This window comes from Varroa destructor, unplaced genomic scaffold (genome assembly GCF_002443255.2).
Source record: "Varroa destructor unplaced genomic scaffold, Vdes_3.0 BEIS01000005.1, whole genome shotgun sequence".
Lineage (NCBI taxonomy): Eukaryota > Metazoa > Arthropoda > Arachnida > Mesostigmata > Varroidae > Varroa > Varroa destructor.
This window is the reverse complement of record NW_019211458.1, coordinates 1,844,563-1,871,689: the sequence shown is the minus strand read 5'-3', so window position 1 is coordinate 1,871,689 and position 27,127 is coordinate 1,844,563. Positions and strand designations below refer to the sequence as shown.

General features: G+C 39.6%; 3 protein-coding genes and 1 long non-coding RNA gene across 9 annotated transcripts in view; 2 read left to right on the top strand and 2 right to left on the bottom strand.

The window, feature by feature from the left end:
* Positions 1–4,976, bottom strand: part of cpx (synaptic transmission protein complexin) — a 257,489-nt gene extending 252,513 nt beyond the window's left edge. For both annotated transcript variants that reach the window (XM_022809275.2, XM_022809276.2), the window contains exon 1: positions 4,836–4,976. The gene's annotated coding sequence lies outside the window, so the exon portion shown is untranslated. The remainder of the gene's footprint in view (positions 1–4,835) is intronic.
* Positions 29–15,095, top strand: LOC111251834 (uncharacterized). The gene is made up of 7 exons (XR_015328426.1): positions 29–161; positions 2,698–9,308; positions 9,753–9,900; positions 10,529–10,579; positions 13,181–13,350; positions 13,796–13,910; positions 14,266–15,095. It is a non-coding gene; the product is annotated as an uncharacterized LOC111251834 (long non-coding RNA).
* Positions 15,096–16,539: 1,444 nt separating this feature from the next.
* Positions 16,540–23,086, top strand: LOC111251833 (synaptobrevin-like). The gene is made up of 2 exons (XM_022808876.2): positions 16,540–17,074; positions 21,724–23,086. Exons 1-2 carry the CDS (start codon positions 16,976–16,978, stop codon positions 21,922–21,924), a joined length of 300 nt encoding a protein of 99 aa, XP_022664611.1. The 5' UTR covers positions 16,540–16,975; the 3' UTR covers positions 21,925–23,086.
* A 717-nt stretch (positions 23,087–23,803) lies between these two features.
* Chchd3 (Coiled-coil-helix-coiled-coil-helix domain containing 3) lies at positions 23,804–27,120 on the bottom strand. 5 transcript variants are annotated; one of them, XM_022808872.2, is made up of 4 exons: positions 26,980–27,120; positions 25,689–25,822; positions 24,876–25,053; positions 23,804–24,464 (listed from the first exon to the last, which is right to left on the bottom strand). In XM_022808872.2, exons 2-4 carry the CDS (start codon positions 25,803–25,805, stop codon positions 24,280–24,282), a joined length of 480 nt encoding a protein of 159 aa, XP_022664607.1. In that variant the 5' UTR covers positions 25,806–25,822; positions 26,980–27,120; the 3' UTR covers positions 23,804–24,279. The 5 variants fall into 5 exon arrangements, with proteins under 5 accessions (XP_022664607.1, XP_022664608.1, XP_022664609.1 ...); XM_022808873.2 differs by having other exon boundaries at positions 25,689–25,838; positions 26,980–27,110; XM_022808874.2 differs by having other exon boundaries at positions 25,689–25,812; positions 26,980–27,108.
* Positions 27,121–27,127: the final 7 nt, after the last annotated feature.

The following is a 27,127-nucleotide window of genomic DNA, read 5'->3' as shown; positions in this document are numbered from 1 at the left end:
CTTCTACAGTACTATGCTTTCCGCGTTCTGGCTCTCTTTGCTGATTTTCCATGTCTTTTTGAAATCTAATCCAAGTTTGAAGTATTCATCATCCTTGACGCTTTCCTGATTTATCGATTCGCTTTACTTTTAATGGCTGAAGTCTACAGCATTCTCTATCCGTAAGTTGAAGTTTACGCCTTCCCGTGCATTGAACTTACTCGATCTAGAGGCAATATCGAATCGTTCTCATTACGACGTACGTCATTATATTAAGTAAGACACGACCAGTACGCTATAATGCTAGAATCTGTAATAATTGTTTTTATCGAAATTATTGCTTTGCTATAATTTTATTAAGCTAGCGCGGTGTTTTTCTTCAAGATTACTGAGAAAGCCAGCCTACGACCCTCCGCTATCATATCTATTATATCTAGCAATTATCGTACTTCTTTCGTAGGTGATGTACATTTCATAAATGAGAACGTCTGTTTTTTTGTTTATTCTGATAACTGGCACGTCTGCTCTAATTTTCTGGTCGAACTTTGTATTCCTCGCCTGCCTTAACTGCTCGCAACGTGTAGATTATTAGCGCGCTCTATTTTATGCTCTGTTTCCAATGCCTAATACCACCATTGGGTCACTGTAGATAAAATCTTGATTTGTTCCACCTATGGGGGCTTCTTCAAGTTTATTATAGAGGCGATGGCTGGCGCAGAGCGTACTCTTTGCTTTTCGACGAATTCTATCATAACCTTGCAAGTTACTTAGTTGATTTGCTTTTCATAGTATATATTTTGGCGGAACTTGCTGACAACTATTTTCGAGGAGTTTACACTCATTCCCTTTTTCTGCCCTCAGGTAGATACTTAGCGAGCGAGTTATGTAATTAGTTTATATCACTAGAAGCGTTATGCGTAAGTTTTCTAGACACATGAACGCATGTATCCTTTGGAATTGAAACGATTTCAACAACCCGTAGACATTCAAATACGAAAGGCAAGACCAGGTTCTGTTTGTCTATCTAATGAATTTTCCGCTAACTATTGTATCGTCTACTAAATTTGAAAAAATTAAATTATATAAAAAAAAAATGTGTTTTTAAAAAGGTTGAGAGCGATACTTGTATCCCAAGTTATCTAAGTTAGTAATTTAGCAGAAATCTTTTTAATGTTCAAGACAATGCTGGGGTCGACCCTACACGTTCAACTGCTATAAAAATGTACCAGATCATTAATTCAGATCATTTCATGTTATGGGTATGGAGCAGCGTAGAAAAATCAACTCGGATTGATAATTACGAACCTTTATATACACTAACAGCCAATTACAGTAAATGTATAGTTTACAATGTCTTTATACGAAATGCTTTACGTAAGCTGACCTCAAATATACTATAATGAACTTATACGTAATATCATAAATAACCATGAAGTTTTATTCCATCATATTAGATCAGTAATTATATTTCGGTAACTTGAATTCTTAACGACAAATCCCTCGGCAATTAGGTATGAAAATCAATAGTTTTCACTGCTATCGTAGGTCAGCTTTATGATTAAAAGGAATGATATTCCCTCCATGCCAGGAGCATATGAATTCTTAAACAGATTACAGTCTCAAAGACCAGCTCATGACCTGAACGTTTACTGTTACCCCATTCAAAATGGCTGCGAACAAAAAACCGTCTTATTCGAAATATCCATAGATGTCGAGATTTGAATTAGCTCTCACAGTAAAGCCGGCGATAAACGCTTAACCGCTCGATGGATGCTGAGGGAATTCTGCCTCTTGGAAAATACTGGCTGTTATTTGTTAACAAAGAAACGTCGTATTGCCAGTTATAGTACGACCTTTCTCTGAGCTTAACTCGAAGGATATTTGCAGTGACCAAAGTTCCTGTGCAGACGGGCGAGTGAAGATCCTTTTTTATTGAAAAGCACAGAACTTAGCACACTATTAAGTCTGTTCTTATAAGTTTATTCTGTCTTTGTCGAGCCATCTCACAATAGGTTAGGTTCAATTGGGAATCATAATTCATGTCTAAGCCGGCCCAGCTGCTTTAAATACCAACCTTTTTGGAGGAAGGCCTAGTTGAATCCTCAATAGGCTAACATCATCGTTACACTGTTTAGACACATAGTTTAGATTCTGTATATATATATATATATATATATATATATATACACATTTCAATTCATTAATTTCTCTTTTTTTTATACATAAGCACCTCGAATGGTCGGTCTATACCGCAACGAAATATCGAAGTGCTTGCTAAAACCATGACCGTATCTATAAGGCCCCACACTAAATCACTGCCTCGATTTCTCTGAGAGCTTACCGAGCTTGTTTATCGGGAAATTTCAGCCCGGTCATGTTAGTTATATAGAAATACTGAGTCTGATTCGCTTTAAAACAAATAGACTCGCAGCCAATACATAACTACTAACCGCAGCTATAAAACGTATTTTTCAACCCGAGAAGACTCCTTTCTTCGGCATTTTGTAAGGGCTCGAGAGTAGGCAATGTAAACATTTATTGCATTTTTTTCTCGCTAAATGAATGATCTGAATAAATGTGTCGTCCAATATGTCGAATGTATGTCAAGTAGAAAACGTGTTCGATCGATATATACTACATTTATTATATAGGAAGTTCTTTTGTTGAACATTGCACTCACTGTACCACACACTAATATAGTCTTTTTATTTTTTTTAGGTAAAGATGCATAGGCCGCTTAATGCAGTCCGTACTTGTTCATCTACACACTCGCAATCCATTGCTTCGTGCCATCTGGTAACCTTTCTAGAGATTCGTTGTTCAAAAGCTAAGGCCAGTCAACACAAGGAGCGCATATATACCTTTTCCCTATCGAGAATGGGTCCATTATGATTCGGTCGAGGTGGGCCGACTACCGAAATAACCCAGTCAAGTGTGATCAGATTATAGAAGTAGCTTTACACCAGCCGGTTTTTTAGGTCGTTCAAGCCCTCAGATACGGAACGCAATCTCTTGTGTATAAAATTACATAACTTTCAGTAGTAAATATATTTTGTTCTATATAGGAATTTTTCTCCTGCTCACCATACTTCACAGCTCTTCTAAGGTAATTGTGCTAAGCCTATAACAATTGAATCGTCAATCGTACTCGTAAGCCAATAAGTATTTATACAGGTTTAAACAGATAAGATAAAGTGTGGCTGGGACATGAAATTTCTATAGGAAATTATTTGAAAAATCAGTAGAGGTCGATCGACCCTTTGAACGACACTCAATCCGTGCAGGCTACTAGTTATCTATTTGTCATTATAAAAAATTAAAGGGTGATGCCCTGTCGAAGATTGCACTCTGGCTGGGTCAAAAATTTACCACCCAGAATATCGCTTGAACTAATTTCGGGTAGGACCGATCCACTTTGGCGTCTGATAAGATCCAAATCGCCTTTTAGTACTTTTTGTTTTAGCGCACTATATTAGAGCGGAGATAACCTTGCCCAAAACTCAATAGGACAATTTTAAGGCAGCGAGTTATAAAGGTCATTGTCATTGAAGTGCTTCAAGTTCCGCTATGAGATCTGACGAAACAGTGCCAGTCCTTAATAGTGCTTTGTATATTTCTTTTGCTGCCAAATACAACGCACTCAAATGTAACCACCGTTTAATGGGGTATTGTCATGGTTTAATTGAAATGCCCCAGTTATTGAGTACGAGAAGTACATCGGCTACATGACCCATTGAGCGCTGATCTGGGTATGTGGTCTTGTTTTCTGTCAAGTCGCTGGCGGAAGCCACAACGAAGTATCAATATAGAGTGTCTAATCAGTATTTCACGCATAACAGGACCGCGTCGGACAAGTTACGAAATTGTACATCTGACAAATAGACAGGCGCAGATCGGCTGTTGTCTGTTAGAAAAATCGTGAGGCTGGGTCTGCAGTGTGGGTTTAGGCTCTCCGGGTATCGAATAAAGATCCCTTAGGGAATTGTCATGTCGTTTTCGAACAGCCTAACCAGTACATGTAAGCGTAGATCCGAAAATGAAGGCATGTTATTGATTTCTCTATCGAGCAATTCATGGGCGGTACACATCACTTGAGTTGCTAAATATGAGCTTACCGGGCGAATCACATCAATCCTAAAATTAAAAGGATACATGTAATTAGCATAGAGTTTTTAATTTTGACAAACAGAGTTATAACCGTACCCCGAGCGGTCCTATAACATATTTTAATTATATGGTTTCGTTCTTAAAAGAACGTACAGCCCTAAACATTGCCTCGCTACATGAACTGAAAGCGAAATAACACGCACGATATATAACGAGTAATATACCTTTGACCGTATCCACCAAGCTCAAATATACAATCTCTACGCAATACGTTATCTGAGCTATTCGTACGGCCTATTTATTGCAATGGATACACCGCACCGAAGATTCGTTCTTGTGCTTAGTATAGCCGAGTGGCGCGCCATTGATTCATCAGTGATAAAAGCTATTCTACTGCGCAGAGTACTTCGTGACGTTAAATTTCACTACTAATCATGCTCGTATTGCACAAGGTCCAATCTTGTAATGGATAGACAAAGGCTGTTACGGTAGAATTCGAACGTCAAATAAGGCGTAGAGGGCCAAACTGGTTGGTATCTGCTACAGGGCTCCGCTGCATCGTTTGCTTTCCTATGCCGGTGATCCCTTTGTTCCCACCGTCCTTTTCGAGCCAACCGATGGGCACCGACGAACGGACAAGGGCAATGATTATACGCAGACGGCTGGTCAAGGTAGCCCTATTTCTCCCAGCATTTCTATGAAAACACGTGACCCATCCATACGAACGGAACGTGCACTGACCCACTTACCTCAGTGAGCTGCAGGCTGCTAAGGTAGGCTGCTACACTGGTCTATTGCCGTGATGCTTCACCTTTGTTTGGACTTCAGTCTCACGACAACTGCACTGTACTTCAAAGCACTGACGAGACGCGTCCTGAATTTGTCCCGAGCACAAGTTGGCACGTCGCCCAGGACAATACTTTGCTTCGCACTGGTAACACTGCAACACACAATTGATAAAGCAGAAGCAGCCTTTAGATGCTATGTGGTTCATGCAGACTACTTTGTCTGCCTTGTGTAGCCCTGGAGGGGGTGGCCGTGTATTGCTTGTTGTAGTTGCAGCCGTGGGGGTTCATGGAGCTGGGATTTAGCGTTGGAATTTACCAGTCCGCAGCTCCCTTCCTCCATCAACGCCCTCTCCACGTTGAGGGCCTCCATTTCCTCCAAACTAAACCTAGCTCCCTACAGCAGGCTTCTCCTTGCAACACCGTATACCACTAATCTCGACTAACGGAAGCTATAATGAAACATGGAAATGCAATATAATATTGTAATTTGTTGCGCTGTTCAATAACACCAATAAAAAACCTCACTGTGACACAAGACAGAGAGAGAAACAATGCCCGCTCTATTTCCGCATTACAAGACGTTAACAATGTAGAAATGTGACCTGTTAAGTTCGCCCTTCGGCCTAAATATTCGACAAGGGGCAAATATTTGCGCTGCGAAGCAGTTGGTCGACGTGGCACAAGTTGGCTACTTATGTACCTTTTGTCTGGCACGACCTTCCGTAGAGTTTTACTGAAAACACAGAGGAATTGTGGTTCACGCGAAGCTTGATCACCACTCCTCACAGCGGTAAAAGCGGCCTGTGTTCGTAGAAGAGAGCTAAGATAAAACTAATGAATATGTCATAATTCTTACGGCAAAGCTTTCTTTAGGCGAATCTATGTCATTCCTAAATAGTAAAGCAGTAGCCGACACATGAAAAGCCCAGTAGAAGCAATCTAATACAGAGCTGTGTGGCCGGCTTTCTATGTTGCATCTAAGCGTGCATGGACCACAACCAGCGTCAAGCAAAGACAGGAAAACGTTAACGTAAAAACTTCAATTAAAAAAAATTCAAGAGTACGGCTTGTATGAAAGCAATGACACGCATTTTAATCAAATGTGGCCGTAAACAGATCTTTCAGAAAACACCAATCGATACGGAAAACCCAGCCTCCTAGGCGAGTGTGATACAAGCTTTCAACTAGAAGTTGGATTCGTGTGATAACATAGTAGTTTTTATTAGCGGACAATCTCAGCTATGGACAATTGTACGATAAAAATTGTCAACTTTCATCTTACCCAAATCCTATTTTATTTTTATCCAAATTTAAAATCATAATCATGATCAAAAGTGAATTCTGCCCCTTTTTTTCTATAAATGCAAATGGTCGACATAGTGTCTAGTCGTTGTTGAAGGAACTTGATTTGTACAGCCGATTTACTATATACATGTACATATTATGGCTGCGTACTTCTTCTAGGCCTACCGATAGTGCACGTTCGATCACTCGCTAGCACGCGAACTAGGTCCTGTAATTGCAGGAACGTTCTTTTGTTTATTTATTTTTTTTTTTTATAGCAACAGAAACATTTGTAACAAAGGAACAATTCAAAAGTTTGCGTATACATTTGTACATCGAAACACCGAACATCTAAATATGTAAAACTGTTAATCCTGTGTTCACTTTTCATTAGTCATTCCATGCATCATTTTCATTATTTTCCCAACTTCATTTAGCTTAGAAATAGGATTCTAGAAAAGTTGTCACAGTAGGCCAATAAAAAGGGTTCTAGACGGAAGAGACCTTACCCTGTAATTTTCCAATTTTGCAAAGATTCATGTCTGCGTTCGAGATATTTTTTTCAATAATACTATGTCTTTGTTCAATAGATATGCTCATCCACACATTTTATAATCAGCTAAGTGAAATGGAAAACATATTATATGTAATACATGCGTCATACAGTCCAAAAATCTCTGGTAAGATACCTAGGCAGCTCGGATTTGTTGTACTGCCCACGATATTCTTATTCAGTGAAATAAACTTACTCAATTTTCTGTTTTCAAGGATGTTATTCTAAGCTATAAACCTATATGGTAGTGGCGAGGTACCTCGTGAAACCTAACAGCAGGGAACTGATGAAGTCGTTTGTCTCTAAATGCAAATTAAGCCAAAAATTGTAGTCATGTCCAGATGCTCAATATTGTGTGTCTTATGATTTTAATTGCAGTGGACGTATCGCGTAGATGTACAGGGCAGGATATTTAAAGCGAAATGTTTTTCATGAGCTGTTTGTAAGCCCGTACATAACCAAAAACATCTTAACGAAGTGTTTTACATGTGCCAAAAGGTATCATTCTTGGCGGTTATGTTTGTCCAATAAAACCACTATTTACCGTCATCATAGCTTCCAATCTGGATCTAAAGATAACAGCTAGTCTTCGCTTAGATTGCAAAGCACTGCTCTCTGTTACAGTGAGTTTAATATTTGATTCTAGAAACAACTGACTTTCTGCTAATTCTCAAAATTGCAGAAGACAAAAAGCCTGGCAAAGCTCGACCCGGTTTAGATGCCCCACCCCATATATATCCATAAATATTTTTATTTAATATCCATCAATGATCCTGAAAGGATTGAGCTCCACATGGGCACGCCTTATTAAACTATCCCTAATTAATCCTAGCTTTAAACGAGTTCAATGAACTGCTATTAAAAGTCTTATAAATGCTTTGCTTATTCTCTGAGGTGACACTCCCCATGAAACGTTAACGAACAGCCAAATGCTAAACAGCTTTTCCAATGGACATCACGGACTTCACAAGGGCACTCGTAGCACAGTAGCGTTTCCTAAGAAAGCTCAATCTCTGACTCTTAGACAGTCTTGACTTGGCTCTTGTTATGATCACAAAATATACAGAACGCTTAGTTAATGAAGGTTAACGAGAAAATCAGTTCGCCAATGAACAATGGAACTTCGATTCTCTACAACACGTTCCTCGAAAACATCACCAGATCACTCGTAGTCAATGCCTCATTTGTTAGCGCTCGGCTATATTTAGAATCTATTTAAATAATATGCTTTACGTAGGACATGTAATAAAGGTATTCCTTGTCATCTATCAAGCTTATTTGAAGTTATTTACATTGTCTCGCTATGAGCAATCGAACCTCCAAGGTTGGTCTTTAGCAACACACGACGTATAAACCGGTTCGGCAGCTGGTCATTTCACCGCTAGGCCATCTTCAACGGTACTCTGAGGACCATGAAAGTTTATCGATCTCGCATAATTAGGATTTGCACAATAAACGTCTTCGCTATGACACACGTTTTATTGTGTGTCTAGACTAGAACCGATACGAGGCAACGTAGCGTAAAAACTTTGACCTAATCTGTATCCCTATTTTACTCTAAATCTAAGTCTTGGCAAAAAGCAAGTGCATTTTTTATCTTTAAAAACCTCCATTTTGTGTAAAACTCCATTCGTTGCACCTCTAAACTGCAGCGGATTCGCAACTGAGAGATGGAGCTTTTAAAGGGCTTTTTTCGAAAGAAACAAATATCATTCACGCAAAAAATCTCGAGTAGGCCTGGTTTTTATCTTTATCTACTGACGATCGATACGCGTTTAGGTATTTACCATTGATTTTCTATTGCTTATCATCCGTGCCAATTTAAAAATTTCATCATTAGAAAAAAAGCGTCATCTCATCGAAGAAGTTCGCTATAAAATAGAAAGGTCAAGTAATGTAAAAAATATTTTAAACCACTTTATATATATGTTTTCTATATATGTTTTTATATCTATGTAAAGTTCGGGCGTGCTTTTGATGCGTCCTGGGACATATTTGAGCTGCACTAGCATTGCACTAGCCCTTAATCAGGCAGAGCAAAGTACAAAGTCTACGCGTAGATATAAATTAATTTTTAGATTTTTATGGAACAAAATTGCCTGTGTCATCACACTAGTCATTCCCTCGCATCTTTTCGAATTCGCGGCAGCAAATTTGGATAGGTTTGTGAGACGTAGCAAATACCTCAAGCTCTAATTTAAAACGGTAGCTGCTGCTGCTGCTGTTGTTGTTGTTATTGACTCCAACTGAGCCCATCGGCGCTTGACGCGATTCGTCTGTCGCCGTCCCCGCCGGCTTTGAGGTAAAACGCCGGTTGTCAGAACGAGCGTAGATCGTAACGCCACCCTTGTTCTTGCCTACCTAACGCTAGAAGGTCGAATATTTTTTGTCTAACAGTGGCGTTTCGTTGCGTCGATTGCAAAAACCTTTGCCCATTGATAAGGGGCAAAGAGATACTATTAGAGGTACTGACTCGAATCCATCTTGTTGATCAGTGTCTTAAAAGTCAGTAGCAAATATTATAGGAGTAAGTGCTTTCGCAGGCTCGAGAAGTATGAGAACGCTCCGTTACCATCAATAATGTGTGTTGAATTGTGGTAAGGAATTTCTATAACGGCCCATATGGAATTAATATCCCAGTTAAGTGAAAGTGGTTATTGGGATTCTAAATTGACCCAAAACCGACCTAGTATAGGCATAATTCAAATCTATAGATGATAAACATGAGTCAGTAGGAAGCGAGCTTAATTCCTAGGCCCTTGAGCTTATCAGCAGAAGTGACATTAGCCATTCTGAATGTGACCGAAACAGACGAAGATCATAGAAAGAGCTATAACTACTTCTAATTAGATATATCTGCTAAGTAAGTCAGAAAACTTAGCAGCGTATTACTATTTTTGTTCTTTCGTAACTAGGCTAACTAGCTCTGGCGCGAAGCTTGAGTAATTGGCACAATACCAAAGAAAGGTGTTTTATAGATACGATGTTTTCGAAACTCAATATTCGTTTGCTTATAACAATCTTCTAATCAATGTTATAAGCTTGCTTGAACCACCCAGGGACTCTTTAGATGATCAAAAAAACGCGTAATAGTTTGCTCTACGGCTGACTTCACGACCGCGCGCAATCACATCACGCAATCAACTGGAACTCCTTGTTATCCTGAGAAGAATTTCGGGCAACTAAAGGGTACGTTACGCTTACCTTAATGCTGACTATTGCGTAGACAATACTATTAGAAAAAAAAAAAGCAGACATGTTAACACTGCGATATCTATTAAAACTCCCCTACGCGTTATAGCTTGTGAATACCTACAAGGATTATTATTTTGGTATTCAATGCCATTAAAATGTTAGGTTTGATCCCAATGAAGATCACCATGCAGAACGTTTAATTCGTCACTAGGTAACTTTGACTGAGTATCGACGCTATCCTGACTCCTGCCCTAAGCGTTCAACAATATACAAATCGTCTGTAAAAATGTCTTGATTCTATTTCAAGCAACGCACTTCTTTATCGCTATGCTAATGTTAGTTAACGTTTAGTTATGAAGATTCTAAAGAGTGCGCGAATATCTGTCACAATCCATTAAGCAGAATATTGCACATGAATCCCTTCACCACTTCGACACTGCTGAAGTCTAGCTTGGCTTCGTAGCAATATTCGAGTGTTTCCCTTATTCCTGTAACGAAGTTTTAGCATACTTGTTTTGCCATGTCGTTATGACGATGGCAAAAGCAACCAGCTACGAGCATCTGAACCCGACATAGCATTAAATATGACGTACGGTAAAATAGACGCGTGTCTTTTTTGCAGATGCTGCAGACGATCGCTCCGGCGAAACGATGAATTTCGCCTTTTACTACGGTTGGAATATTTGAGTAATGAACATGTGCGAAGATAATAGTTACTCATATATAAGCTAAGACCTTCGTTACGCTTGTGGCTTGCCAAAAAAAAAAAGAAGTCCAACTTATGCTAGAAAAATTCAGCAACGAAGTACTGTTATTTTTGCAGATACGTTTCTTCTTGGCTTTCAGTTAGCTGAAGAAATATCCTTCTTCGAATGTCAACCACTTAACACTGCTAGACAATCGACAGTTAGTAATGTTCGTTTTGAATCTAGCTTTGCTACGACACGAAAGGAATTAAAGTGAGAGTTAGAATCCCTCGAGTTCCTTTGCAACTCGAGGATTAACAAGTCTTATACTCAGGCGGTCATCCAGTTTAGAGATTAATCGCTAGCGTTCCTGACTCCAATCGGTTGAATTCGTATGTCAATCCCCCCCCCTTTCAGCTCCCGTATCGACCCAGGAGAGTCACTTGAATAAATTGCTTGTGGGACCTAGCCAACAGTAAGCCCTACGTTCCTCTGACCAGTTTCAGCACATGTGTACATCATGGATAAGGATCCCACAACTAATTTCGAATTAGATACCTCGCCGCAGAGACTTCGCCAACTACTCGATGTAATCGTCACTCGACTTTCACTGAAGATTTTCGGAGTGCTATTCAGATTTGAATTACAGACGCTCTGGAGAGGATTTTGTGTGACCATCCTACGGAGTAGCTCACGTTCTGTGACATGCAGTGTCATGCAGCACAGATTGATTCATCGCAGCATAGTCTTAGTTGTGGCCAACATATTTTTTATATGGTACCTCATATACGATCTTGAAACCTGAATACGGAATTGGCTTTAGGACTTTTGGGTCTGGAGGCCCGGGACTTCGTATACCCATTATTTTTAAAATTAGACCACCAGATCTCAGAATTTACGTTCAACATAATTGTATTCTGGCAAATTATAACAAAAAAATAATTATAGTTCGTTAGAGGTTCATTACATTAACTATTGTTAAACGTGTAAAAGTGTGCTCCCAAAGCGTACTGACTAGACAATCTGAAGTGACGCGCAAATCATAAACTGTATTCGACTCCTTTTAAAATTCTCTCTTAAAATATAGAATTTATCTACTAGGGTATATATCGAATCTACTAGGGTAAAATATCACTGCGCTGATATCAGTATAGGATAATGAGTCTATTTAAAAGATGCCGTTGTCACGACCATGATTACGGATCAGCTTCTGCTTCTTTATTCCATTATTACACGCCAACAAAAGCCACTGAAGTCATTGTGTTGCCGCTTGTCACTAAGTTCCGAATGATTTTCTGCGTTCAAATGAGAACATCTTAGTTGAAGGCCCTTATATGCTGTGCTCGATCGTAACCCGGCCATATCAATGAAAATCTATGTACTATATAAGCATTAGACATTCCATATGGTACCATGTTTTTCTACAGTAATGACGTGGGTATAAACCCTGTAAAAATGTGAAGACCTTTTTAATAATACGAGGGTGTTTTGATTATTTCCTAGGTATCCTTTCTCAGTATCACATCTTCGCTATAGTATTCCAGGAGGCTAGCCGACGTTGTTTCGCTGGTTTTATTCAGTGGCTGTCTTGTTTAGGCCTATGAAGCGGCATATAGAACATGAAAGCTTAACTAGCCAAACAATGAGAACGGTCTAAAGATGCAACTCTAATCCAGCAGTTCTAGGAGGTTTCTTGTTCGGAATCAAACTAGGTGAACTAATCATCACTATAACAGTCGTCCACAGAGGACGGGAGTCCTACCGGCGCTGCACTGGCCTGCGCAAGAGGTAATTTCAACTGCCGAACATTAATGAACTCTCGAGAGCTCTGGCCTGCATCGCTGATCGTCATTTCTGATCGGATCGTTGTCGAATCGTGCTCGGTGTGAAAATTTTCAACGACTCAACATCCCCCCTGCCCCACGCAACAAAAGGAAATAATTAGTTCTGCGGTTTACTTACTGCTCACATCTATATCTAAGCCTATAATATGCCTTTATTCGTCGATTTATTCCAAAATGAATGCGAACAGGTGACTGACTGTACACCGTGCCACAGGCATGACTGGCCATTGCACGAGTGTTGACGCTGATAACTTTTAATTCCTAGAAAAGAAATGGCGTAGGACCGTGCAAATGACAGTAAAGCTTCTACCGAGTTGAGACTGCTTCGTCCATGGGATATCTATGGTGGCATCTTTGAGATGCCAACGAAGTAGAAATTCGAGTCGATAGACAATTGCTATGTCCCTGCCTATATCATACGGTACAAACGATGTCTCTGTTTACATCATACCGAATACCGGGCTAGATATTGGAAACAATAAAGAATTTGCTTTACATTAATTGGCTTATTGCTATTAATGTACCGCTGACGAGATGAAGTAGCAGTCGTTAAAATGCAGGCTAAATATTCTACTTCTGGAGAGTGTAGTTAATTAGGGAGTTTTGGGCAAACTATAGCTATAATTAATAGGTTGTTCTGAAAATATTGCTTGTTTTTTTTTAATCTGATAACGGTCGTATGTGTCCGCCGTCACACTCTGCGACCTTTCTTCACCTCTCGACTAACTTATTCCATCTTGCCAGAAATTTTCAAGTTTAGCGTTGACGAACTCACTTAGCGAGTCTTCGCCAGTGATCGGAAAGTTGATAATCCGTCGACGCGCCGTCTGGAGAATATGGTAGGTGCCATGGAACCTCCTACAAAACTCGCGGCAGCGGCTTGAACGACCAGGATGGGTCCTGGCATAGTTGTGGTGAGTTCGCCTTGCATTCCAGACCTTTTTCTGTTGCATAGCTTTATTTAAACAGCGCATTGTTGTTGGTCGTCTGGTTCTTCTCAAGCATTTTCTAGCATGTGAGACCCATCCAATTCCACCACAATAAATCGGACTGGCATGACCTTTGGTAGGTGGAGATCTGATTTACCTCTGCGTTCAGACGATTTCTTAGAGCCACGCGTTAATTCCTCGGCTTCATGTTGACGTAAAGTTATCGCTTCTCGTCATCCATAACGGATCGGCGCAAGAATCTGTCATTATTTGTGGTTTCGTGCCAAGCGAGATGTTCAATAACAATGCGACGGCCCATTTTCTGCGCACTTCAACAAACCTAGATTTTTCTTTTTTAATCAAGTTCCATAGATCTAAAACGGCTAACAATCATCAAATGTTTCTCGGGGCATTTCTGTGGCCCATAAAGTTGTTCTCTGCCAGGTGACGTGGTCCGCATACTCATGGTCCAAAATGACACCTTCAACAACAAACGACTTCATTCCTCACAGTTGTGGAAACCCCGCTGTAAGCGACACAGATATGTAAGTAGCTTTTAGCATGCATTTCATCTTCAGGATGCTATAAAGCCAAACCATTTTTTCTACTAGTAAAGTATTGGGCATTAATTAATGAATACATATTCTTCAAGTTGGTGATTTTGTTTTTTTGCCATGGAATCGTTCGGGACAGAATTTTGAGTATCAACCACAATGTCGAATAAAATTAACCTACGCTAAAGGAACCACTGTTAGGTGTTAATTACATTTGTTTTTAACTAACAGTAAAGGTTCTGGATTGTATCCAAGAAGCCCAATGAATGCCAACGAAGTATATTGTAGGGTAGAAAATAATGTTTTGGATCATCTTTAATTTGTTTTTTATTTTAATGAATTTAAGATCCGCAAATCGTCTGAAGCACTCAGTTATACAACCGCTCAACGATCATCAGCTTGTCTTTGTCATATCCCAGCGAGGCGTTCTACTTCAGCGTCATTCCTGTTTTCTCAGCATCAGTTGCTTTCCTAATGCGGTCTTGATTTGGAAGTTTGTGTGCACGGAAAGAGCAAACTTCGCTACGGTCACCGCAAATACAGATAGGCCGCTCAATCTCAGCTATTTATAGGCCACTCGGCCATTTGTTTCGCTGCACAGAATGAGAGCCTGACATGGTACTTACGTGAGCGCGCAATCTCACGAGTAGTTGTTTGTGTCGGTCTGCATTGAAAAACAATAAAACTGTAAAAATTTCGAGCAGTGTGATGTGGACGAATCTGCAATAGGACTTGCATAAGCTGGAAAATTAGATATTACAGCAATAAACCTGTTACTTCGTCAACTACCAGTTGCCACCAGCACAAAAACAATTAAATTCATATCCTTTTACGTGTCACCTATTAATAAGATTAATTATATAGAAAACAAGCATTTCACACAGCGGAATCGAACACAACACTTTGGCTTTGAAAGTCAAACGTGTTCAATTTTCGATTAGGTGATCGGGTAATAAATGGGGTGCTCGTCTTTTTTCCTAGCCTTATATTGGCCAAACGCCGTACCGACTCGTCGTTTAAAACAGCTTTATTTGTCTGACAGGTTAAGTGAGAATGAATCATTGTGTGCAAATCAGAAAATTTTGTCTTGAGCTTATGTTCTTTGGAACTTTTTGTGTTTGTCTAAATAACAGAAATCTTAATATTGTTTCACTTCGCCTTTTGCCGATGCTGAAAATTTTCGTAGCAGCAATACATGATTTGTTTTACTTATGTCGATGATCCAATAGTTGAAAGGTATAAGGCTCATTCGATAATTATCGTGCTCCTAAAGTGGTCCTAGTCGATCTCGAAAAACGAGTACATCCTTTAGGTCCAAATTTGACATTTTTGAATCTAGCAAATCACTTGCGGGTGGCATTATCTTCTCCTAGGTCATCGCCGTATACGCCACTGCTTTCGTGGTGCTCATTTAACACCATTTTACTTGGGAGAACAGTTAAAGAAGCGTTTACAAAGATGCTAAAAATGCCGTTTTTTTCAACCCAAGATTTACTATTGTTTGGTAAAATTTAACGAGTTGAAGATGTATATATATATACGGCAACCCTGCTGTTTGGCAACATTTACTCTAAGTTATGCCTAACGCTTAACCGGCAATAACTGATAATTTGATTGATCTGTGGCGTCGGAACGTGTATGACAATTCACCACCATTAACTCGATAACTTCGACTTGGGTAACAATTATACTTCGTACGCTGAAAATTGTACCTCTCTCAAAAAAAAAATTTTAACGACATCTAGCGAACGCATTGCGTTTCAGCCGAAATAAAGTAGACATTTATCGACACCTAACGTTAATTGGTCGGAAGCCGTCGTACGCCTTTGATGCCAGATAGCCCCTTTCTCGCGCTTGTGTCAGCACGACGAGTGATACCGGTCAGCAACGCAGACATGGATACGTAACTATACGGCGCTACAACGATCGAAGAAGAAGATCGATTTTTGTTCTCGCGTTTATTGTTACGCATATTATATAGTCGTAGAGATAGTAGGTGTAGGAGGCAGCCAATTCATAGACAACAGTCATCACTGTGCTTTCTTCTGTTTCTGAATCCGTCAATGGAACGATGCGACGTCATCACACAGCATCACAATACCGTCATGTAGTCGGTTAAGCTGGCAAAGTCGGCAGGCACCGACAGCTCTACTGACGCGGCCCACCACTCTATTTCGCTGCTGTTAACCGATAAACGGCAGCAAAGCAGCAGCAGACGCACCATAGATCGGCTGCTAGCGACTCCGCGATCTGTGCCGTCGAAAAGGGCAAAAATCGCTGCTGCTGCTGCTGCTGCTGCTGCTGCTGCTACTGCTGCTGCTGCTGCTGCTGCTGCTGCTGCTGGCACTGCAGTAACTAGCAGCATGACAGCACCGACAACAGCAGCTAAGATGTTGAAAATGTTAGCCTCAACAGCACGCGCACACTGTGGCAGTAACAACAGTAGTTAATAAGAGTAGAAAAAAAAAAAGAGTCGCCAGCTTCAAGAGCATATCGAGCGGTGACATGAAGCTGGGGACTGCTTCTCAAACATCGTTCCATTTCACGAGTTCCCTTGCCACAGAATAGCGGCAGCAGCAGCAGCAGCAGCAGCAGCAGCAGCGGTGGCGGTAGTAGTCAATGCGCAGCGACATTGAAAGTATCGAGCTGGTCAGTGGTATAGCACAGATGGTGGAGCAGTGAATGCTGTTGTGTCCTGCTGCGTGCTAGTGTAAGTCTACGAGGCGCCAAAGCTTTTGTAACACAACGTAAGACGACAAGTAAAATCGCTTGATTCGTGTCATTTGTGAGCGTTCCGGACTTGGGCTGTCTGTTAACACGAAACGTCGTGAAACATACCAGCAGGGTCGCCTTCATGAGGTGGTTAGTTGGATGTCTCCTCAGTCGGTCGTTCTTTATTTGGCTAGCTGCTTAACCAGTCTGAGCGGCGCCTCTAAGGCTTCGCAGATTGCTCACGTACGGAAGTTAAGAATTTAATTCGCGACAAGTATTATGCAGTGCTGAAGTGAGCGAAGGGAGAAATCTGTGAAGCCTCACGTTGCATCATTCAATAAAAAATGGCCACAGGAGGAACAGGCGATGGAGTTGATGAATTGCGGAAAACACAGGAACAGGTTAACGATGTCGTCGGAATAATGCGAAATAACCTCGAAAAGGTACAATGAAATTGTTCAATCGTTAAACTTCGCTTGTACGTGAAAAACGTAGGCTAGACAATTTAAGCATATTGGCACTACATTACGGTTAGGCTACTATTTCCCTTGGTAGATATCATGTGAGGAGCGGCATATTATGAGAATAGGTTCTTTGTCGCATGTGTGCGGTGATTAATGAGGAAAAATTGGGAATACATTCAATGCGCAGCGACACTGAACGTGTCGAGCTGGCCTCAAGTTACTTAAGGCTCGTAAGTTAAGCCGGTACCGTGTGTGAGTTGTGTATGTTGTAGATAAAAGTGCATTCGTAGCATAATAATTAGTATAGTACATACGGCTTGGTAGAGTTCATAATACTAAGTAAACATGGTTGATAAACATTTGCCTCACGAACGCTGTTGGTAAATTATGATGATAATAAGCATAATCATTCTCGTCAATGCCAACACGTTTACATAGTTTCAGTTATTGTACGAGAATTTGTTGCAAGCGTAGATATTTCGATGTACTTATGTAAATATCAAACATGCAGTTTTCACTTTTGCCAAAATAACGATGGCAGATCCTCATCTGTGCTAGCTTAAAAAGAGAAAGTCCATTATTGAACACGCGTAGGGTATTCCACTTTGGATTCCGTTTGCGTCCCTGCGGGCCGAATTCGTGTCCCTTATAGTAACAATATATTGCAAGCGATATATGGGTCAAGCAAAATATTGTTCTTTTTTGACTATTACGTTTAAATGCAGATTTAACACTAGTACATTCTGTGTGAAAAACACAAATAGGAAGCGAAGCATCGTCCGAGGTGTCTGATTCACGTATATCGTGCCCCACTGTTACCTTACACGGACGATTTATTAAAGTCGTTTAGTACTGTATACGGATGTGGGTGAACAAACACGAGGTGTACGTAAGATAATGACTACATATTAGGCCTAAAAGCTTAGCTACCGATAAAAAAACCATAGCAAAACAAATCTATCAAAGATCAAAATAAAAAGTAGTTTTTGTAAGCCTTTATGTAATTTTCCTCAGTAAAGGGGCGAGTAGGAAGCGACAGAATCGTTTCTAAGAGGCTAAGCATATCCTACTGCGTTCGATGGCAGTCCTGAGCATAATTTGTCGTGTGAGAAACCTGCATAGCTTGCTATTAACGCATTGAAATTAAATTCAATATTAAAGAAGCTGAAAAAGTTTTTACGGTTTTCGTTCGTGTAAGAACGATGGTATCATTTGCGAACGGCTTCCAGTGTACCACGATGAGTAACGAGTACGAACGACCACGTTGAGAAAAACAGTACGGGAATATGCCCATGTAACTTATACGGAAGAATATATCTTGATTGTGCGTTGAGAAAGCTGGCTGCTTGGTCGAGCATTGTCACACGGGTACGTGAAATAGGAAAACTGAAACACCGATAGCCGCCGAGAGTAAACGAATGGTGTCTACCCTATAAATTTGACGGCATTGCACATTTTACCGTGCTACTGTATGTGGACCATAATGAATCTTGTAGATGTATGCAAATAAACAACCCAATGGGCACTTTGTTTATTTACAGCTCAAAAAAATCCAGTTCTATGAACCTTAGCAAAACGATTATCTTATTAATTATCAAAACGGTACCTAATCGAGCTAGTTTAAAGCAGTAGGTTGTGCATGTTGTTAGAAAGTTAGTAAAAGTCATTTTACTCGTTGCCATCTATGGACATAGACCGCTACGCCAGCAGCCGTAGCATTATTCGTTTCTACTGCTAAAAAAAATCACGATCAATTAGAAATGTATTAATATTCTTCCATAGAAGATTTAAACTGTGAACGCTGAGAACTAAACCCCCAACTTAGTGCGGGTACTTCCGTATCATCAACTGCTCAGCGACTACGGAGACACCGTCAAGTGATCTGTGACGATGATGACTCATTCCTCGAGTGCATTGATTCGGGCTACTGCGGTTCATTTCAACGCCATTGATGTTTCGCACTGTTATTCCATTATTTATAAGGCTAATAGTGCGACAACTGGATATCAGCCAGTGGCGACCGACCGTAATCAAGGCTAGATTATTCATGCTAAGTAAATGTTCGAGGTCTGTAATATCCCTCTTTATATTACAACTTCAAAAAAAGCCTTGTCAGGCTTCCTAGATTTTTTTAGGCTCGAAAATCCGATGCCGCAGACAAGACGGTTTCTTCCGACCCTTGTAGGCGCGAGTATCGTTGATTTCAAGCAGCATCATCGTACTGTATAATGACTTGCTGTCCTCGTCACGGTTGCATTGGCTCTCCGTTTGATGAGCACGGCCAATCTGGTTGTGCGACTGCGAACCCACGACTGCTATCATATGGGAAAAGTCGAATACGATAAACGTCCGCACTGTTAAATATTCGTGCTGATTTTAACGTCAGTGGTCATCATTGCTGGCCAGAGTTCTATGCCTCTGCCCACTCACGACCTCGAATAAAATCGAGATGGGAATACGAGCATATTTATACCGACGGGTGCAATTCGGATCGCTACGATAAATCAAGATTTTATTGTAGTGAAATTATTTGTCTCTCGTCAATGCCACTGGTCTTCCGCTTTCTCGATAGGTAATGTTGATAGATTGGTTTGCTGATCGGTGACTACCTTCAGGATATAAAGTAATGGCTGACGCGTTCTTGCGGAGCCATTTTACTGGCACATTAGGTCATGAAGCATGCATCCATAGCCTTATTATTCTAGTTATTTTATTGGCAACAGCTACGGACGTGCTAAAATAGGCGCACACAAGCGTCAGTAAGTAAAATCAGAAACGAGCTTCAGTATTGGTTTTAATTGGCAATTTATGGAGCGAACTGAAATCAAAATTGTTTTTTTTTTTGCAATATTTGGTTATTAAAAGTGAAAGATTTAAAAACGGTGGCCTTGTCATGCCTGACTCATCCGAAATGTTATTATAGAAGTGGCTGAAGGGTCCGATGCGGCAATTGGTCTATTGTTAAAAGGTCAGAGTATTTTGCATGTACGAGGTTTGGCGTGGAATAGACGATTCTATTTTACTTCCTAAAACAATGAGCCATCTCCTAGCGCGGCATTGATTGGAATCTCCTAGCAGAGCTCAAATAAAATATTACCATGCAACACTCACACAATATCGAATGACGGTCGGAATTTAATAACAGCCAGTACTACTAAGCGGTAGTTTTATAAACGAGTTCCAGAAATAATGCTATGTTACTATACTTCCAGTTTCCACCTGTTTACCTTACACTCGCTCCGCAAACTTACTGGAATGCCGTAATCAATTTTTTACGAAAACCATATTAAGGTAAGGTAGAAAGGCTGGGAAAGCTACGGCAAAAATAAAATACATCTCATTGTCTGAAAAAGTGCCTATCAGTCTTTCTTGCTAGTGTCTAAGACGTGATTTTTAAGGAACATGGGACCGTAGAGCTGGTTCAGCTACATCATCTGAGTAGTAGACATTTTCAATTAGTACCTATAATAAAAATACGTCTCTACTCTTTCGCATCTCCCTTCTATTATAGCAAAAGTCTAATAATTTCATTTGTGTGCAGTTACTTGTGTTCGATAAGTTGTGCGAAGAAAGAACCCAAAAACACCAAACGAAACAGTGTCGATTCCTCAAAATAGCACTCACAGCTTGGTCTTGTTCAATCTTTGTAGTCAACCATTCATACCGGTATGATTAATTACATTGTACCGTAAGCTGTCTTTTGCAGCGTTCGCTTTGTTTTCATCAGATCATCTAGATGCGTGGCCGATCACGGTTCGTATATACGCACGTTATCATTTCATCATCTCCGAAACCTTAACTTGTATACAACTTGTAAGTTATCTATCCCCAAAGGAATTACACGCGGCAATAATATCGCATGTCTATGATTTTGCACCGTTGTTTAGCAATATATATATATATATATACGAGAAATGTGTAGGCGTACCTTGCATTGGCAGATGGGTTCGTGCAGTATTGAGATTTTATGTTAGAAACCGTTGCCACAGGTAACTCTGTGATTTGACTTCCTGGAATACTTCCTGGACTGTCTGTATCAATACGTCCATTGGTTCTTGTCGCTATTGGCATATGGCTGCTTTGAAGGTCAGCCAAAAATTCCATTATCTAAATGACTTCAATCAAAAAGCACACTGTATGACAGCATACTCGAAATTCGTTGACTAATGACTAATAAACTACGTATATTAAAATACAACACGATTGAAACACGATTGCACTGTAGGCAGATATTGTAAACTGAAGAAGCTCTATCCCTTACGATTTGTTATCAGTGTTGTCAGCTAGGTACCTATTTGGATAAGCGTTTCAATATAAATAAAAATTGATTTGGAGATGGTGCCGAGATTCAAAATAGGTGAAAATATACCAACAAATTAAGTGTCAAATATAGCTTCAATATATATATATATATACATAAATCACACACATCTTTGGATATATGTGTATATATATATCCAAAGATGCGTGTGATTCACGCCAATCTTCATTTGGTAAAGGCGATCTAAGTCACACACCAAGCTGGCCTGTCATTATTCTTGAGTAATCCGACCATGTATATCTAAATAGTTATGAGAAGATTAATGATAAATCATAATTTTAACATGTATTGTTTATGGTCGTCGCAGGTAATGGAGCGCGATGCGAAATTCTCCGATTTGGACGAACGGGCCACACAACTTCAAGAAGGAGCTATGGTTTTCGAAAAGCAGGCAACTTCTCTCAAGCGGAAGCAGTGGTGGCGGAATTTGAAAATGCAGATCATCCTTGGTGTTGTAATAGCCGTCATCATTCTTATAATTATCTTATCTACGTTTCGTAGTAGCTGAACTGGAGCAGGGAAGTTGTTAAAACGAAATACACAAGCGTTATAGAAGTTAGCTTGCTGTGGTGGTATCTTAGCAATCAATAGCGTACAATGTACTACTGTTAGTAAATTTTTTCCACCGGATATTGGCTAATTGACATAATTCAATATTGCTAAAACGAACGTATAGTCTAAATACTGTGGAATAAACAAGGAACCTGCTATTTATAGATTTTGTTAAGCATCGCTAACTGTGCCCAGGTCAGATGGCAAATTCACATGCTGAACGCAGACTCGAGAGGACGCATCATTTTTCCGGACCTGAAAATAGTTATTAACTATGTTTTTACATAATAGAATTTTACAAAACTCTATTTTCAAGGAAATGTAATTCGTTCCAGCAGTAACGGCCGTGTAACTTAAATGATCCAGAAACACAACCTAATAACACAACCTAATAAGTCAACCAAAAGGACAGCTATCGCTAGAAGAAAATCTATAGGCCGGCGTGTATTGAAAGTCACAGTAGCAGCTGACCAAATGCTCCTACACTAATAATTAGCAAACATTAAGCAGTTAGATTAGTTAAAATCTGTCGGGTTTGTGATAAACATTAATAGGTTTACATGTAAGTTTTTAAGTCGATAGCCGTAAGGATACAGCAATATTTATTGAGGTCGAGTTCTCCGGTCATCCAGAATGTGACACGAAATAACAACGGAAATTGATGAGATATTGCATGCATTGGCTTATTATGTTTTGCTTACTTCATATTCACGCTATCCGAAGACGCTTAGTATGATATGTGCATAAATGTAACCCTTTTGTGGAGAAGTACATATTTTGAATGCACATGTTATGAAGCCTCGCTATCAAAGACAACAGTACTCAGTATGACACCATATGTACATAATTCCATTGGGAATAATGATCTATTACTATCACTACTATTTGAAGTTCAGCATCTGGCGCCGCTGTACCTGCATTCCATCAGACGAAGCACCGCTACATGATAAGAACATGTACAACAAAGTGTGCGTCATTTGTACATACGCTACTGTTACAACTAACAGATAAGAAAGATTTGAGTAAAGTACCCTTTGAAAATATCTACTATTATTTACATATGGTTTAACACAGAGCTGTTCAACGAAAATAAATGATCAATTATTAACAAATAAAAACAGATGCTATTCCACTACGTTAGCGATGGAGAGCGCCTAGGATTCTGCACGTGCGGAAACTAGAACCTGAGAATCGCGTACACAAGTACACAGAAAATATGCCAATATTATCTTTGAAACATACTACTTACCAAGGGTTGAGCAATGGAAAAGATTTCAGATATATCATACAATGTTTTTTTGCACGGAATTTGATGTTACGGCTAACGTACGGATAAAGTGACTTCAATAGATGTATAAACAGCTTTCCGCTAGCTTTGTTGTTCCCTTTGTTTATGCAAAGAAAAGCAATAACACCAGTTACACGACGGATAGTGCAGAAATTTTCTATTGTGAAACAAATCAGAACAGATCAGTTTCAGCTTTTTACCGGTTGTTAATGAGTCTTCTCGAAGATGTAATAGGGTGCATGCGTGAATAGAGATGCAGTCTAGTGAATAGAATATATAATAGAAAGAAATTTTCGAAGATGCGTGGCGTCCCTAATCTTGAGTACGATCTTAGTAATGGATGACGATGATATATATAAAGCTGATTAATAGATTCGATTGATACCATGCCTAGTAAACGAATAATAAAGTTTGAATCCATTTAGGTCATATTAGGTAACACTACACGCTACTATTAAAAAACTTTCTTTTTCCTATTTTATAACAACCCTTGGCTTTTATTCCTTTCGAACTTGCTGTCATAGGTTGTACATTGAATCCATCTGAATTTATTAATGTTCAATCAGTTTGCAAATTTATTTGCTTCGCTCATTCTTCAAAAATGATCATAACAGTGTAATAATACAGCCGTCGCATTACATCAATTTCTCAGTTACATAGAATTCGTTGTAGCTTATACGCTCTCATTCCAATTAATTAGGTTTCAGTTACTAATGGAGATACAATATTTGCAAAAAAGGAACCACATCATTTGACAATCAACATACCGGGGTACCAGCTAATTCATAGTTGTACCATTACTTCACTCTATTCTAACAACATTTGCTTTTTCTTTTTCGATAACATTATAGAAATTAATAGATTTACAACAAACTTGTTTTGTGACGGGCAGACAATAATGCTCTTCGAAGATAGTCGTTCACGATAGAGTCTATTTAGCACGCATGCATTTACCTATTTGTTATGGGTTTGTTTGTTATAATTTCTTTAGCTGGACCACTTCGATTGATGTTGAACTTAGTACTATTTTGCCGACAAGTGCAGACGCGTAGCAGAGACGCAATTTTGAAATGCAGCTACCTCCCGTGAACATTGTAGCGGTTGCTTGCTATTCTTTTGATAGCACTCGAGGACTGCGTTCTGTGTGTTTTGACAGACTGGCTTCATAAAGTCACTCACATACTCTCGATGGACGTCAGCCACCTCAGCTGTAAAATGTTGACAACAGTGAAATGTTTATGGATACGATAGATGTTTGTAGCCCAGTAAATATGCCTAAAGTCGTATCAATTGTTACTTAGTTTCTGAATACAACAAACAGTGCCTTGCTACGAAAAGAAACATCTATCTGTAGTGAAAATTCCTTCCGGCCCTTGATCTCTACCTGAGCGGTAAATTCTCCACTTATCGATAAAACAGCCCTTAAATACTGTACGGATGCTATTCTTTTTTCTGCGAGCGGTTGTAAAAAAGCAAGCAAGCGTAACACGTAATTTCTATGAGATAGCAACGTTTCCAGCACTTTTACCAATTCTAAGATTGCGTGTGGTAGTACACACTTAATGTAGAGACCGCTCCTCGATAGAGATTGGAAAGGCGGTATTGGAGTATCAACATACCGGTAAATTTACTCGTAGCTAATTTATAAAGCAGTTGATTCTGCTGATCAAGCCCGTCGAGTCGCTGTCTCCATTCTTGATCGAGCTTGTCCATTTCTGTTTGATGCGATCGACCGCTCATTTCGCTGTAGGACGGGTAACCGATGCCAGCGGGGACCCCAGAGGTTGCAGCAGGACCCTAAGTGAAATGCACACGTAACATAGTGTGTTTATTTGGAGGTATATTAAGCTATACGTATGGCTGCGAAGCCTAAGATGAAGCATTCTACTGATAGAAAATGTTCAATGACTTCTCGAATTTTTTTGATACTTAATCTTACCGAAATAAACAAACGTAAATATCCTCGCATATTTTTATATACATAAAACGTATATTAGTGGAGGGCGTATCTGTTTGGTCATGTAGGCGTGTCTATACTGTGAAATATGTATTTTATTTGAAATTTATAAAAAATCTTACAAAAATCGGAATGAAATATATGAATTTCGTAAAAAAAAACGGGCTTGATTCGCAAGCACCGATTGTCTCAGTTTTTTCCTTTACTTTAATAAAGAAAATTGTATGAATACCTCAATGTCCCAAAGGTAAAGACTAAAGCCTGCCATCAGCCGTATATACAGTTTGCATTAAGAAAGAAATATTATGATATATTCTGCTATGTTGTTAATCATGTGCTAGTGATTAATGCTACATGATACACTGAGACACTGGGTCCACTGAGAGCAGGTTAATAAATTTTAAATTTCAACAAAACAGAACGCTAGGTGGCCGAAGAAGCGCGATATGAAAACTTCAGAACAGAAGTTACTAACCCTGGGCGACCTGAGGGCGGAGTCAAGTCTTTGAATAACGTCATCCGAAATTGTGATGACATCAGGGTCCGTGCTGTTGACAACTGTTACTCGGCGCGTTGACGGAGTGCCACCCATGTCGATTCTGAAACGCTCTGGTGAAGAAACTTCCTGTCGTCATGGCAAAAGCCCACAATCCATTATCCAAATTTAACGTACTCAAAAGGCTAGTTCCGTAGCTTTAGCAAATAACTTAACGATGATTCAGAAAAAATAACGAGGTAGGCAAAAATCAAACTATCGGAACCAAACATGAATCATAGAGCTATAAGAATAACCGTGGTAAGAAGAACGGTGGTGACACAACGTATTGTTTACGTGCCAACTCATCAGTTAATTTCGCTTTTACACAATGTCAGATATAGTGATTAGACATGCATAGCTAAAAGGTATTAATTTAAATTAGCACATAGGGATAGTCTAGATCTTAGGATCATTCAGCTCTGCGATTCAAAGAATACGTGTAGCAACCGAAATTTGGTTAACTTCGATACTGTGTTCTTTAAAATACCGTGCATTTCAACGTCTAGAAATTGATTTTTAAATGTACATTATGGCTAAAAAAACCGTAACTATTTCAAAAATAAGCCATAAAATTTTGTTTACTTAATTGGCCATAAGTAATCCTAATACCGCTTTTCTTAACGATAATTTCTTCTCATGTTGTAGTGATATAAAATGAATATCATAAATAGCCATTGCTTACACAGTCGAATTGGGCACTCTTAATGGACACAAACAACACATTAAATTGCTTGTTCTGCTTCACAAAAGCTTTGTAAGCATTGTGAAATTCAGATATGGTCAGAGAACTGCTTCATAAAATCCGGACTCCTAGAGCGGTCCAGTCGGCTTGGAATCACGTTCATAGCTAAAAATTCATGCTAATAAAATACAGGGGGCACTAACCATGTTGCCGTTTGCATAGTAGCAAAAAACAAGAATCAGATACGAGCTTCATTGTTGCCTTTACTATATGGACCACTTTGGTGTTATTTAATTGTACTTAATTAGCGCTATTCGAAAGTAAAGGTAGAAGTTCGAACAGTTGTTTTCTTATCGATTACCATGAAGTCTTCGTTCCATTAGGAGCACTTTAATAGTTAAACAGCGCGGGGAACGTCTAAAATCAGCAGTTGATACCATTGGGCAGTTATCAAGTTAACTAAGTGCTTTCTAAGATCGGCTAGTTATAATCTACATATAGAAATCTTCCCTCCTCAGTACTTCACAGAAGTGTAGGAATGCTTACCTTTTAGATAATAAATCGAACTTTTGGTACCTTCGAAGACAAGTCACCTCACTTCGAAACCACTCGATGGTGCGCCCCTTATATGCCTGCACGAAAAACCAAATACAGGACACCGCTACATCAAGTTGTGCTCGAATCGGATCGAGTT